This window comes from Pleurodeles waltl, chromosome 10, assembly GCF_031143425.1.
Source record: "Pleurodeles waltl isolate 20211129_DDA chromosome 10, aPleWal1.hap1.20221129, whole genome shotgun sequence".
In the NCBI taxonomy this organism is placed as follows: Eukaryota; Metazoa; Chordata; class Amphibia; order Caudata; family Salamandridae; genus Pleurodeles; species Pleurodeles waltl.
The window spans coordinates 466,596,047-466,612,461 of NC_090449.1; the positions used below are offsets into that span (position 1 = coordinate 466,596,047).

The 16,415-nt window shown below is 44.8% G+C and overlaps 1 protein-coding gene across 1 annotated transcript in view; it reads left to right on the forward strand.

Annotated features, from left to right (window-relative positions):
* LOC138261625 (SCO-spondin-like) overlaps positions 1–16,415 on the forward strand; it is a 1,514,343-nt gene that overhangs the window by 20,199 nt on the left and 1,477,729 nt on the right. Inside the window, exons 3-6 of the mRNA XM_069210750.1 lie at positions 821–1,030; positions 1,739–1,821; positions 14,973–15,143; positions 15,738–15,982. Of these exons, the coding sequence (XP_069066851.1) occupies positions 821–1,030; positions 1,739–1,821; positions 14,973–15,143; positions 15,738–15,982 (709 nt within the window). The remainder of the gene's footprint in view (positions 1–820; positions 1,031–1,738; positions 1,822–14,972; positions 15,144–15,737; positions 15,983–16,415) is intronic.

Genomic DNA, 16,415 nt, shown 5'->3' on the forward strand with positions numbered 1-16,415 from the left:
CGCCTAGACTGAGAGACTGACTCCGCCACTTAGACTGTGACACTCACTTGCACCACCCTGACTTTTAAACTCTGTGTCATCATCCAGACTTTGGCATCCACTACGCCACCTGGACAACTGAGCTCGCGATCCCCACCTAGGCTCTGGCACTCAATCCCACCACCCTGACTGCTAAACTCTCTACCAGTGTCCAGACTTCAATAAACTCACTCCCACCAACCAGACTTTGGCACTCACTTTCACCAGCCAGACTGTTTAACTCTCACTGAAAGTTCATAGCGTGGCACTCAATCCCAACACTCATACTGTTGAATTCTCTCTCGCCCCCAGACTGTAGCACTCATCTCCACTATCCAGATTGCTGAACGCTCTCTCAACTCGCAGAATGTGGAATGTGCTTCAGCCCCTCCCACTGTAGAACTCACTTCCATGAACCTAATTGTGGAAAGCTCACTCACATGTTTCAGACTGAGGTACTCACTTCCAAAAAACAAAATGTTGATCTCACTCTGAGGACCCGAACTGTGATAACTGCACTCCCACCACAAAGATTGTGAAACTTACTCTTGCCACTCAAGCTCTGAAAATTACCCTCCCACCCTTTGGAGTTTATTGAAATCGTGGCGCAAAGACACATAAAAATGTACTACTGCAAGTTCAATGTTGACAGCAGGTCCATTCTGTCAATAATTTTGCTCGCTGGAAGAGATGGACATTAACACACACCAAACTATGTTTCCATAGAGTCACGTTTGGCCTGTCTCATTGACAGAAAACATTTTGAGCATGTTCTCAGCCTCCTCTTCATTTCTTCTGGCAGGCGCTGGTGCGACCGGACAGTACAGGTCATTGACGAAGAGATTGTAAATCCACGGCAAGAGCAGCAGGTGCCCTGCGGCAATGTGTACCAGTACAACCTTCAGGGATGGCAGCTGGACCAGGAGAAGATGCGGCAGGAGTATGGTGGGGACACTGGGATAGCCAGATACTATTCAGAGAACAGAGCATCCTCCATGTGCTACATCTACAAGTAGGTACTAAGGGACCTAGGTGCGGGAGCTCAGGGAAGTGTAATGTGATGTAGTTTGCTATGTAGGGTTTATAATACGTGAGCAGGACTTCTTGGAATTACACGGAACAAAGGAAATTTTACATTTCCAACCTCTCACAAACTGTCCCACCAAAAAGGACTTTGGGGAATTTGTTTTTTTACAGGCCAAGTCTATTTAAGGAGAAAGGGAAAGCTCTCCACAGTACAAAGGGCCACAATGTATAAATCACTCGAGTGATATGTAGCCAAATCCATTGTAGAATTTACACAACAATTTCCCTCTGAGTATTAGAATGTAAAAGCCATGCCTATCTTCGAGGGAAATTAAATGTGACCTGTGGAAGAATTTGGGTAAAACAATGTCAAACTACCTAATCGGCACACTGAGCGGTGATATTTTCCTTGTTAGTTGAGGTATTGTGCCTCTTTTGAAAGTTGTGAACACTGAAATCACAGCTAATATTCCCAGTATTCTAGATTATCCTCGGGAGTAATCCCTTTGGAGTGTGTTTCTACTGTATCCACAGAATGGATCACTCAACAGGGCGGCAGGACCGTACCCTTGGACATTGGGCCTATTATGTATATGGTCCTGGAGGTCCAGGTTGAATATTTAGCTTTTGGTGTCAGACAATATGGCCACCTTTACTAAAAGACTATGGTGTTAACTGATTTTTTTATGCACAGACCTGAAGATACAAGGCCCAACGTCTGGAACAAAACAGTGAGGGCATGCTGCAAGGGATGGAGTGGGCCACATTGCACAGAAGGTAAGGTGCAGGTTGATCCCAAGTCTATCTCACAATCCCTGATGACACTAGTATTCAGCTTTTCAAGCCTGAGGTCATGGCTGGTGGCTGTAGGTTTTCTTGGTCCAACAGATTAGGCCCATATCACTTTTGTCAACTAACTGAGTAAGGTATATATGTTCTAGAGATAAGTGACGAATTATTAAGACAATAGTACTCATCTTAACTTCCTCACAAGACCACATTTATGTGATCAATATATCTCCCTCTGCCTCAGATCCCACATCTTCTAACTAGGCTAACAAGCATTACCAAGTGCATATTAAAAACTAGACCTGATAGGGATCTAAGATTATTGTGTCGCTTCTCTTGAACATCCATGTTAATTTTGAGGTCAACACACTACTAGTCGGAGTCTGATTGACTGCTTCGCACAAGTTGTTTATTCATTTTTGGCGGGTTTTCTAAAACGGTGGGTGTTGTCTTGCGATAACTTCACAGAACTGCGATATATGTTTCAAAAGTCACAGGAAACAGAATAATAGCGGATGGTAGAGTAAAGCAGGATGCAGAGAAAACCGCCATCTGGTATTCCTCAGTCATAGGCCAGGGGACAGTCTTCTCAAAGTCCCTTCCCTTTTTAGCCCAGTTTGAGGTCTTTCATTGTTAGATTCCAGAATAATCGAACATTGTCTGCTTCCTAAGTATGAACTATGTCCATCCACATCATTCCACTAATTGCACAGTATAAAGTCACTATGACTTTCACAGGTGATCAGCCAATGTGCTGGGCTAATGAAGGTCCTGTCTCCTCTGACCCGGCAGAAGACTGTCCGCTTCGTCTAGAGATCCATGCTAGCTTGATATGATATGGTGGCCGTGCGGCAGTTTTTTGTATTTTGAAACAAACCAGGAAGTATTAGTGGGGAGAAGGGATTGTTTTTGGGGACAATAAAACAAATCTCTCTAAAACACAAGGAGAGACAGCTGATTCTTTGCTGTGGGAAACTTTGTGATTCTCACACCTTTAAATGAGACAGTAGTACCACAGGAATGGGGACCATGGTATCAGCCATGTTCCCGCAGATGCCCAGCATTCACTAGCTCATAAATGAGCCCTATGGGGTGCCAATCAACATCACTTCTCGAAAGTATTACGTTAGCTTAACATGTTGGTATTAATTATAAATAGTACATTTTACACTTTTTATTATGCGGTGCAAAACACCATCCTTCAAACATTAACATATTGCCACCCAATGTAATTTATGTAATCCAGCCGATAGAACTCTGCCAGGACAGGAACCTGTAGTAAATAAATATTTTCCCTTTTGCAAAAAAGAGGACAAATCTATTTGCATTATTTTGCTGCTTGTGTAATACATAATTTAGCAAACACATTGTGCCTCACTCCGTATTGCAGACAGATTTTGGCAGAAGGGTGCAAAAAATGATTTTGAAACCATTAGTAAACATGGAAGGAAATATTTATCACATGCTGCAATATGAAAATATGTCGGATCCATGAATGCTGGAACCACACATGGCAAAACAACGCGGTCAGAACAACGACTGCGTTGTTACCACAAATACCTTTACCACGAAAACCTTAACAACGATTTTTCGCTGTAAAGGCCTTCTTGGTAAAGGCATGCGTGGAACGGCAAACGTGGTTCCAGCATGCAACCCTCCCCCCACCCTAATCCCCCACCCGTAAAACAATTCTACCCCTACCCCACAACCACGCCCCGCTCCTAAAACTACCATGACCCACCACACCCCTAAAAACCTAAAAACTAAAAATCCCCCAATCCCCCACCCCCACCCCTAAAACTACTGCGTCCCCCCTAAAACCTAAACTACCCGACCCCCACCCCTAAAAACTAAATATACCCCGACCCCTCAACCCTGCCCCTAAAACTACTGTGACCCCACCCCGAAAACCTAAACTACCCAAGCCCACCCCTAAAACTACCCCTAAAAGCTAAAAATACCCCGACCCACCACCCCACCCTTAAAACTACTCTGACCCCCACCCCCAAAACCTAAACTACCCAGACCCCACCCTAAAACTACCCCTAAAAACTAAAAATACCCTCACCCCCCTCTAAAACTACAGTGACCCCCCAAAACCTAAACTACCCCTACCCCCACCCCACCCCTAAAAACTAAAAATACCCAACCCCCCACCCCTAAAACTACCCTGACCCTCGACTCCCTGAAACCAAACTACCCTGACCCCCCCACCCCTGCCCCTAAAACTACCGGGACCCCCACCCCATAAAACCTAAACTACCCCGAACCCCTAACCCCGCCCCTAAAATCTAAAAGTACCCCGACCCCCCACCCATAAAACTACCACCGCCCCCACTCCCTCTAAAACCTAAACTACCCGACACCCCACCCCACCCCTAAAAACTAAAAAGACCCCGACCCCCCATCCCTGCCCCTAAAACTACCGCAACCCCCACCCCCTAAAACCTAACCTACCCCGACAGCCCACCCGCCACAAAAAATTAAAAATACCCGACCCCCCACCCCAACCCGAAAACGGCCCCAATCCCACTTACCTGACCGCGTCCTCCTCAAAAGCCGACTCCCTTCTTCTGTGCCTTAACCGCGCATGTGCATTGTTAAGCACATCCGTGGTTAAGGCACAGAAGAACGAAGTCATGATTAACAAAAGCGTTGTTCCACTTTAGTTGTTTACGACTTCATTGTTCCGGAGTCGTGGTTCGGGATGTTTCCCCTATAATATTCGTGTCCTCTCAGTGTGCGCCATTAACAAGGGTGTAAGTTACAATATCAACTGAAAAATATTATTGTGTCTAAATATTGTGATCGAAATATATATATATATATGTCATCAAGGTACACATATGTGGAGTTAGGTATATAGACACACCTTTATAATACTATGCTAGTCAATATTTTGCACAAAATATCTCAGCAGGACAATTTTTAAGGCTCATAAGGCTTGTGAGGTGAAAGTCCATTCACATCGTACATGAACACGTATCATACATTCAGTCATGCTGCATTCATGCTCCATATCCCACAAAAAACTTCGTAGACGCAAGAGAAAGTGAAAAGATAGTATGAGTGAACTACTAGATTTCACGTGAGAACGCAGGTAAGGCCTTCCCTGGGGTACAAGTCAAAAGGACTTCTTGTAGCTGCATCCTTGAATCACTCTTCTGTTAGCTGTATCACTCTTATTTCATCCAGTGACTCTGCCTGTTCCCAAAGACATCTCACAATAAACCCAATTATCTACACTGGCATCCCAACTGAATGAAAAAGAAAACCACGCAAGGGGTCACCTCACACAAAACCAACCATCACACAGCCTTCATTCGCCCCATGTCCCAGTTCATTTTAGTAGTTCTATCCAGTTACTTCACATGTTGCTTCTTTGTGGGACAGCACGCACTGTCATGCAGCGTCTGCCTTCCTAGTTAGGCCCAGCATCCTTGTTTGATCCTGTGACATGAGCACATATTCCCCAGGTCCAGTAAGTGGCCTTAGCCTTAGGAGAAAATTCTCTCTTAATCAGCTGTCAGTAGGAAAGTTGAATCCCTTAATTCACTAATGGGGGATCTCTCAAGCTAAGCCGATTTGAGACCTGCGGATTCTAATACATTAAGGAAGAAAATATTGAAAAGCACTCCTCAGCATTACAGATCTTAAAACTATGATGAATATATGAAAATACTAGTGTGCCCCGAAAAGAGAAGAGGAGCCATTTATATCTTGTCTTCATATTTTTTACTTTTATATGTGTCGGAAGGAAGGTATGATGTCCCTATCTGCAGGGCTTTAAGTGGTATGAAAAAAGTGGTGGGTCTTTAGTCAAGTCAAGTAATTTATTATGCGTAACATTAATTAAAATCATTACATAAAAGAGACGTATACGATACGAACAGTACATTTTTTCAAATAATGTTAAAATGATTGCCAACCCTAGTGAAATAGAACCCAGTTGTGATGTTTGAATTGCTGGGTACATATCTTTTCCAAAATTCTATGTGCTAAGCCACAGTACTAAAATGTTACCAGACTTAATGGCTCAGAGGTCGCCATTATCAAATGTTATGGTTCCTGGCAATGTTGTGTTATAGGTTGCTTTGTGGCAGGCTGCAATGCAATGTTTGTTGCCAGACCATCCCAATGTCAGTGGTGCAGCTCTCTCAGCCACTGTGCTGCAGCCACTTGCACATGCGTATTTCCACCCTTTGACAACAAAGTGCAAATGCTGTTGTTGCCATAGTGGCCACTATGCGAATGATAGTCCTTTTAAGGTCAGTTCAACAGTTGTATTGGATGACTGAGGCCTAGCATACAAAAAGGCAGCACACAGAAAGAGGAAAAAAGGGAAGAGAAATAAAGATATGTCTCCTCGTTACACCTCACCTCACCTGGAAAGGCATTTCATTTTGAAGCATTCTCAGGTCTACCACTTCTGGTAAATATGGGAATGCATCCAAAATCCATGGATGTTGTGTGGGCACATCCATGTACCACCCATGGAATGCCTCCTGGGGCAGAGGGACACAATGCAGTAATTTGTGCTGGGTTACATTACTCCAGATTTATGAAGCCATTCAGGCCTACACAAGGTGACCTTGCGTGGCTTCATAAATTGCATTTTGGGCTTCAGTCGCACATGCACCACATTGCGTGGTGCAAGAGCAGCACAACCCCAGGTATAGATGTGCCCCTTAGTGTGACCTGACATCTCCTTCCAGATTAGCTGGCTGTGTGCCAAAACCTTTGTATTTTTAAATTTCTGGCATATTTTTACAAAGCAAAGGCTGTAGGCTGGCTACAGGGATCCAGTTAGGTCTGCTGAACAAGAGTACCTTTAATCATGCTTGCAGAGCAGTGCACAAGTCCTTGCTTTGAGTTGCACTGGCCGGAGTCAAGAAACCACCTGTGTGGATCTTGCAATCTGAGATCCTGCACCAAGATACACCAGGATATGTTGTGCAGCAAAGTAAGTGACCGGCGAATGAAGCTTGCCATATGAGATCCTGCTTCGTCATTGCGGAAGCCACTGAGGGTTGCCAAGACTTGCATAGTGATTCGTCAGTGCTGAGGTTGAGGTGGGTTGGGCAGGTCAGCAGGGCAGAATTCACAGCTGGGCAGTCTTTCTTCCAGGCAGAGTCCACAGGTCCAGAAGTGATCTGAACAGTTGGGGTCTAGTATTTACACCTAGTGGCCACTTAGAAGTAGAGTAAGCTTCTTGAGGTTTCCACCGCCACCACCCCGAGGTATCAGGAATTCCCTTCCCCCCTGTCTTGTCCCCTGCTTGTCTGGATTCACAAAAGACTAGTGACAAACCCTTTGTAAGAGTGCTCAGGCAGAGCCTTAGTGATGTACAAGTGTGGTAGTTGACAGCTCCTCCCCTTGTTAACTCAGAGTGGCTCATCCTGCCAACAACTATTTTCCCTTTTTGCCGCTGTTTGGGAGCAATACACAATAACAACTGTCTGCTACACCTAGTCATGTGACCCAGGATCAGGAAGCAGGCACCAAATGATAGGACAAGAAAATGTCAACTTTTTAAAGGTTGCATTTTCAGATTTGTGATTAAAATTTCTACTTCACTATTAAAGAGGGCTTTTAAGAACAATTATTCAGACACCAAACTCGAACCGTCTACCTGCTCTTTACTCAAAGTTATCACATATTAAATGTTAGCCTATGGGAGAGGTAGGCTTTACAGTAGTGAAAAACAAATTTGGGAGTTTTTCACTAGCAGGACATGTAAAACATAAAAGTACATGTCCAAATTTTTAAATACACTGCACCCTGCCTTCTGGGCTGGTCAGGGTCTACCCAAGGAGTGACTCATATATATTAAAAGGAAGGTTTAGGCCTGGCAAAAGATTTATTTTGCCAGATCGAAATGACAGTTTAACAGCTACACACACACACGTTGCAATGTCAGACCTGAGCCACGATTAAAGGGCTACTTATGTGAGAAACACAATCAGTGCTGCAGGTCTACTAGTAGCATTTAATTTGAAGGGCCTGGGGCATGTGTAGTACTACTTTATTAGGGAGTCATAAGAAAATTAGTTTGCCAATCAGATATAAGCCAATCCTACCATGTTTAAATGAAAGAGCACAAGGAGTTTTGCACTTGTTAGTCCTAAGGGACAACAAAAATGCGTTCAGCGAACAGGAGGGTGAAGACAATAAGTTTAGGGATGACCCTACAGAAAGGGCCAAGTCCAATGGGCACCCAAACTTGATCTTGTTTCTTCGCTATGCTTTCTGTTATTGCACCCTGTTAGAAATGGGGTCTCTAGTTGGCAGTCAATTTGCACTGTGTCCAAGTAGAGACCCTTACTCTAGTCAGGATAAGGGAGATACCGGCTCAGATAATCCCTGCTCCCCCCTTGGTAGCTTGGCATGAAGAGTCAGGCTTATCTCAGAAGCAATGTGTAAAGCATTTGCACATAACACAGAGAAAACACTACAAAAGGACACCACACCAGTTTCAGAACAATAGCCAATATTTATCTATATAAAACAAGACCAGAACGATAAAAATCTGACATACAGTAATAAAGATATGATTTTTGCAAGGTTTAACTTACAAATACAGTTATTTGAAGTCGATAGCTCCACTTGGGGCTATCTCTCGTAGTGATCAACAAAACCAACAGGACAGGCCGGCCGTGGCATCGTGGGCCAGCTATGGTGTCAGGAAGTCCCACAAACAGCACCTTTGGATTTGCAGGGCATCGTGATCCTTGCAGTGAGCTCCGGAGAGCGGCGTCGCAGTGTCAGTTCCAGAGTCAATGTGGGAGTCATCGGGCCCTTGAAGTCACACACGTTCCGGATCAAACTCCGGGCTGATGAAGTCAGAAGCGCTGCCGTCGATGGCGTTGGGGCTGCGGTGCGAAGCAGGACGATGCGACATGCGTTGTTCACAGGTCACAGTGCATGCAGCGGCTCAGTGACGGCATCCAGCGGTGTCTGTAGGACCAGGTGTGCGGTGTGAAGCGGGCGGTGCAACGTGCGGTGTCACCAGGTCACGGTGCAGGCAGCTGCGGCATTGTTGGTGAAGCAATGTCATCGGGAGGCCCAAGTCAATGTTGCGGGACGGCTCCGGGAGGCATCTATGAGTCGCAGTGCAAACAGGGATGCCTGTTGACGATGGTGCTGGTGTCGTGGACTGGGGCTGCGGTGCGGGACGGTACTTCGTGCTCCTCATGAGCAGTGTCTGCAGGTCACAGTGCAGGCAGCGGTGCCTGTGTCAGCAGGAGCAGCGTCGTCGGGGATGCCCAGACTGCGGTGTGAGCAGGCAATGCCGGAGAGCGGGGTCCACAGGTTGCGGTGCGAGCAGCGGCTCTGTGAAGTCATCCGATGACAGGGTCAGTGAGACCAGGGTTGCAGTGCGAAGCGGGGCAGTGCGGCTCCGTGCAACATCAGCAGGTCATGGTGCAGGCCAGCGGTGCCGTTGCCGGTGTCCCGGTGGTTTTTCTCCTTGAACAGCACAAAACATACAGTTCCCAGTGCTATAGGACGATGAAACTGAAGTCTTTGATATCCCTGAGACTTTCAACAGGAGGCAAGCTCTACTCCAAGCCCTTGGAGAACTTTCTCAAGCTGGATATACATCAAAGTTCACCCTTTGCTATCTTTTAAGGCAGAAGCAGCAACTGCAGGCCAATCCAGCAAAGCAACACAGCAAAAGGACAATACTCCTCCTCCAGCTCTTCAGCTCTTCTCCTTGGCAGATGATCCTCTTGATTTCAGAAAGATTCTATAAGTCTGGGGTTTTGGGTCCAGTACTTGTATCCTTTCTGCCTTTGAAGTTGGCAAACTTCAAAGGAAAGTCTCAGTTGTTTGCAAGATCCTTCCTTGTCCATGCCAGGCCCCAGACACACACCACGGGGTTGGAGGCTGCATTGTGTGAGGGCAGGCCCAGTCCTTTCAAGTGTAAGTGACCACTCCTCCCTCCATTCTAGCTCAGATGGCTCATCAGAATATGCAGGCTACACCCCAGCTCCCTTTTCAGTGTCTAGAGGAGAGGTGTAAACAGCCCAACTGTCAAATTGACCCAGACAGGGAATACACAAACAGACAGAGTCACAGAATGGTTTAAGAAAGAAAATGCCTAATTTTTAAAAGTGGCATTTTCCAACTATCAATCTAAAAACCAACTTCACTAAAAGATGTAGTTTTACATTATGAGTTCAGAGACCACAAACTCTATATTTCTATCTGCTCTCAAAGGGAAATTGTACTCTAAAGGCAGCCCCCATATTGACCTATGAGAGAGGTAGGCCTTGCAACAGTGAAGGCTGAGCTTAGCAGTATTTCACTGGTAGAACATATAACACACATCAGTACATGTCCCACCTATACCATACACTGCACCCCGCCCATAGGGCTACCTAGGGCCTACCTCAGGGGTGCCTTATATGTAGTAAAAGGGAAGGTTTCGGCCTGGCAAGTTGGTGCACTTGCCAGGTCGAATTGGCAGTTTTAAAACTGCACACACAGACACTTCAGTGGCAGGTCTGAGACCTGTTTACAGGACTACGTATGTGTATGTGGGTGGCACAGTCAGTGCTACAGGCCCACTAGTAGCATTTGATTTACAGACCCTGGGCACCTCTAGTGCACTTTTCTAGGGACTTACCAGTAAATCAAATCTGCCAATCATGGATGAACCAATCATCAGTACAATTTATATGGGGAGCACTTGCACTTTAGTACTGGTTGGCAGTGGTAAAGCGTGCAGAGACAATAAACCAGCAAAAAAAGAGTCCACTATACTATAAAAACAGGAGTTCAGAAAGCAGAATGACAGGGGAGACACACCAAAAAGCTGCCAGGTCTAACACTCCCAGATATATAACGCAACAACTGACATACAGTCAGCCAGGAGCCAGGAGTATTGCTTTGTCAATGGTTGTTAGTTGTTTAAGATAAATGTGTAATGATGGGAGCTGGGTTACTGGTTGAGGGAGGTGAAACCCTACTCAGACAGCAACCACAATCCTTGTCAGGACCTAGTTACATGTAGCATCACTTTACTAGTGACTTACAAGTAAATTAAATGTGCCAAGTGAGTCTAAGCCAATTTCACAATGTTTAATAGAGAGAGCACAAGCACTTTAGCACTAGTTAGCAGTGGTAAAGTGGACAAAGTCCTAAGGCCAACAAAAATTAGATCAGCAAAAAATGAATGAATACGTCTGGGAGAAGAGTACACTAAAACTGACAGATCTAACAAGAAACAACAATAATTTTGTTTTCAATATTTCAAAATGGAAATGTTTTAATTCTTAAATTGTGAGTCTGTAAATTAAATATTTCAGAGGCATGTAATGTAGCTAGTCACCTACAAACTCTCTCAGTAAGGCCCAGTAGGTTCACTCTGTTAGACATGTACACCTTTTTGTCTCCACATCTCCTTCATCTGCATATCATATACCTTGTCTTTTCTCTTCAGCACCCACTTTTTACTGTCTCCTGAATGCACATCCTCTCATTTCCTTCAATTCTCTACTTCCCCCCAAAACAAATAACACTCCCACTCACCTGTAAGTAAACTATTTTCTTTTACTTTTGCCATGTCACTATTTTGAAAACTGTGTCCTTCATTCAAACACATTTGTACAGAATCAAAATGGCAACTGAGGCATTTGACCATTACTCTATGCACTTTGCCGAGAGTACAAGGATTGGATAACCGTGTATTCTGAAAACGTTTTTGACCCACTGACAGGCACGGTGAGGAACTCACACTTCATCCTCAATTCCAGAGTGCTCAGCAGTGGCCCATTATAAATATATGGAGGCGACTCAATTGAAAGTATGCAATATACAAGTGTAATATGCGAAACGAAAAAAAAAAATAGAAACACAACATCCTGGAAGTAGCTAACACCATTAAGGAGTGCAATATTATGTAAAACTTGAAACAGAAACAGAAACCAAATCGCTGACATGGATTACCTAAGCTTTTGTACATTCATTGATCAAAAATCAGCGAGTATTTTTTGGGCATTAACGTTAAGGACATGAATACAGGGCCGCCAGGGACCCGTTTCAATGCTCGTTCTCCCTTACTACCGGGTCTGAGACCCTGGAGGCCCCGGCCCTCTTAAGTCCTTGCCTATGAGCTCACTGTCCTAGATTCCCTGTGAGCAATGAATAGGTAGGCAGGAGGGGCAAGCCATGTCCTTGAGATTTATTGGAGTATGCCATCTTTGTGTATGCCACGTGCTCTTACCCCATACCTTAGGTTAATCATTGCATAGTACTGAAAGAAAGTGAGTTCAGCACAATTGTGTTGAAGTTTATAATTGTAGTAATTTGATGTTAAACATGGAAAGGAAAATCGGAAACTTTGACAGTGTTGGGCAGACCCTAAACTGCTTTGGCTTCTAACTCTCCAATCTCCCCCCCCCCCCCCCACCCCCCGCAGCAGAGAGCTGCTTAGAGCACAGCCACCAATCACATCTCACTTATCCATAAACAAGAAAAGCTACTGGGGCCATACCTACCAATCATCTCTCAGCTTACATATAGAGAAGAAGAGTCTCTGGTGCCAATAGCTATCAATCGCATTTAAGCTTACAGATAGACAAACAAAGCTGCTGGGGCCTATACCAATCAGATCTCAGCCTACAAAAACACATGTAGAGCTTAAATATGTCTTACAACAGCTTTTTCACTGGGCAATTCCTATTAAGGTGAGAGGACGGGCACTTCTCAGTGCAAAGTAACACAGCTCAACAAGCAATGGGAAAAAAACTAGGTCTGGGTTTGATATGCTAATGTGCACATGAATGTAAAGATTGGCATAGTCAACTGTGCATTTGTGTATCCATTAGCAACAAGGAGCTGACAGAGGTAGTGGCAGGCATATTTAAATAGTCCCTCTTGCATTGCAGTTCATGCACTCCCTGGGAAGCATGAGGATGCACCAATGCAGCCAGTAGCTTAAGGAGACAGCCATGCTCCTCTTAGCTGAGCCTCGATGTGTCTGAAATAAATCTTCAGCCAATGGCTGAAAGAGACTGGTTGAAGGCCAGTGGTTGAACGGAGCGGACCCAAAGCCCACTGTAGCTATATTAGAAACAATTGGTCTGTTAAGACTGCTATGCTGTCAAACACCGATCTGAAAGGCCCAGAGGTTGAGTGGCAGCCCCCTCATTTGCAAAATGTGCACACTAGTTTTCTTTTATGTATGAGACTGTGAAAGGCGTGCTAGTTTTTAGGTGGATTTACATCTAGCCGTTTGAAAGAAGTATGGCAATATAATGTTAAACTACATGGAGATGCACATTGAAGGGCCATGTTATAAATATTTGGGTATTGTTTAATTTCATCTTCCGGTTTGCAAGTTTATCATCTAGCAGCCTCCTGAGTAAACCTTTTGTCATTTTATTCGGGGAATGGTGCTTTAAAACAGTGTCCTGGACAATAATCCCCTACAGTGGGCCCCTGGCAGTGTAGTTTTGTGCTAGCAGAACAGCACCCGTGACTATTTAAGTTTTGGCTACAGACAACATGGCCGCCAATGTTAAGAGACCTCGGTTTTAATCCAGGTTAAATCCCATTTTCGAATGTTTTGCCACCAGACATCAGAGCCTTCCAAGTTCATGCCTCTTTTTCGTATTTTGTATTGGATTGTATTGCATTTCTATACTGTCATTTCATATCACAATACAGCACACAGGTGACATTTGTCATCTTCTTTGTCCCGATATGGCTCTCAGGGATTCAGCTGTGTACTTTCAGGTATGAGATGAAGCCAGCAGTTCATTGTTTGGACAAGAAGGGGCCAATCATCAAAAGCATTATTAAATAAATAAGAGAAGTAGCATTACAGGAGAACCCTTTAATATTCTCATATATGCCTTTGTAATTTGGCCACGAAACATCCAACTCCCTATTAACAAATCTGTAAAGAGTACACCATCCTTTCTATTTGTACTAAATGTTTTATCAACCTATTTGTATTAAATGTGTACGAATATTCCCTTAATATTCATTTTTTTCCATTTTAGATGTTGTGGGTCCAATTCACACAATGTTGTCCTAGAACATAAAAGACTGCCACAGTAGTACATGTTATACGTAATCAAAAATGCCTTTGTGAATGGGCTCCGAAATGTCATTTTCCATGTCATGGTTACCACCATTATCTGTACTGGTAAAAAGACTCTCGGCCTGATCTAGTTTTCAAATCACAATCACAATAGGGGAGTATGGGAAGGTTAATTTTGCTTCTGTCTCCGCAATTCATCACCAAGTCTGATTCCCCTGTTCTCCCGTGGCAAACTTAATTTCCAGGTTTATAAGCACAAATCCTAGAATCAAGTTGCCCCTTTACAGATAAAAACAGGACTGGATACATTACTCATACATAAGATGTTGGACAGCTTGATATCTCTGTAATCACATCCAGGGTAAGCTTCCTAGAACGCCTTGGTGCTTTCCTACCAGAAAAGGATCTCCTGAAGCCAGACTCACAAGCTGATACAGCCTAGACTACCCAACGGTGTGATACGTAAAATGTGATTAAATAAAGTGAAGATCCTGGTATACTGAGGCAGTAGGCCTGTGTGGAAATAGGTGGAGACCAGTGTAACAGAATAGTCAGCAGGGCTGAGGACGGCACTCACATGGCTTGTTCTTACCCGAAATGCTTGCAGTGCTGAGGCAAAGTTGATGATATGATTGCCTCACCCTCAGCATCAAGCTGGTCTAGAAGATTCCATATTTCTCAGTAGACCAGTTAACCTCTGGCCATTCTGCATGCAAGACTGTATTTTATAGTTGTAATTTCTCAGTCCTTATTTTCACCTCAGTTTAAGCCACCACCATTCAGGATCGGGTTGGCATTTAACCAACTGGACATTTCCTAGAGCGCTGAAGATAAGGGAGGCCGGTTTGGGAGGCCCAGGGCCGCCAAGGGGCCTATAAAAAGTCTCTAAAGCTCACTGGGGTTTATTCTTGCAGGCAGAGCAGGGGTATAATGGAGTTGGAGGAGGGTAAGTGGAAGTGTAAGGAAGCCAGGTATGCGCAGCATTTAGTCTGATTAATTTTACGAGCGCAACTTTTGGTTCCCTGTCGACCATGCCATAATTCCCACTTCACACCACTCTTCTCCTTCTGTCTTGTTCTCCTCGAAGGTGCGGGGTTCTTGGGACACTGCTTTTCCAGCTGGAACTGCCAGGACCTCCCTGGCTCGGGGAACGCATCTCTGATCAGCATGGAGGAGTGCTGCGCTCACCCCTGGGGCCACAGCTGGAAGAACGTCACCTCGGAGTTCTGCTTCAGCTGTTCCTACGTTGCTCCTACAGGTCAGTGACGCAGCATGCATGCACCGGAAGCACAAAAATCACAAAGGGACTGTAGCTTTTATGGTGAAAATAGTTGAGAATGTTAAGAGTCTTGTTTCTCTGCTCCAACCTACACCCGCCTTAGAAAACAGAGTCATAATATGACAAAGTGTGAGACCCCCAGTGGAATTTAATGGTTATATTAAAAAATAGTTAAGATCATTAGTTAGTCTTCATTGTGAAGAAGGTCTGTGCAGCTGATATGTGAATCCACTGAGAAGTGTATCACCGTTCACCAGACTCAGTTAATGCCAATATATAAGACCAGGGAGACTGGCCTTTAGACTTTTTTCCTGCTCTCCCTTCTAAGTCTAGGGGCCTTCGGGAACACAAAGATACGGAAATTAGTCAGGATGTCTCAGTTGTGGACTGTAACCAAACTCTGTTTGTGTATGTTGTTTGATATGAATAAGCGCGAGAAATTCAGTGCCCCCGGAAGCCATTTGCCTTATGAAAAACTTCACTGATGAATCACGCTCATCTATTCTCCTGTTTACAGTTATTTGCCTGCACACTACTTTCTTTTTGCTCATGACCGTCTCCATTCCTTTTCAGTGGATCTGCCGTCTCCCTTTCTAATGAAGCCCTACCATTCCACTGCTCTTATTGGCTTGTCGATGCGGAACCAGAGGCTCTTTGCCACCTGCATGACCTGGGCCGGCTTCCACTACCGGAGCTTTGACGGGAAGCACTTCCATTTCCATGGGGCCTGCACATATAACCTGGCCTCATCCTCGGATGCCACCTGGGCCATTCAAGTGTCAAGTGTGCCATGTGCACATGCCAGCAGCTGTCCTAAGGTAGGACCTGAAATGGTTTAGATGTACTGGATGGATTTACCGTTTCCCAGTCTCTAGATGGGTCAGTTTGTCAACTTCTGTTGCCTGGAGACTACACATGCCCTCTAATGGCTCTCAGCCATCATACTTACCGCCCTCCTAGCAATCCACATTCCTTCCCAATAACATGCTCTGACAGTATTAAGAACCATATGGCTGGTCCAGTCTGGGACCTATAGTGAGATGGTCACCACAAGCCTCTTGACGTAGCTTGCTTTCTACTCAGAGCCGGAGACCTCAACAAATGGGGTAACCAATAGCACCCTCTGTTCTAATGATAGACATCGTAAGCCACACCTTATTCCCAGGTTTGCAGATGGGATAAAGCATTGCTGCCACCACCATGGTCATGAAGAGAAGAGCACTGAACTCTCCTCAAATCACATGCAATGTA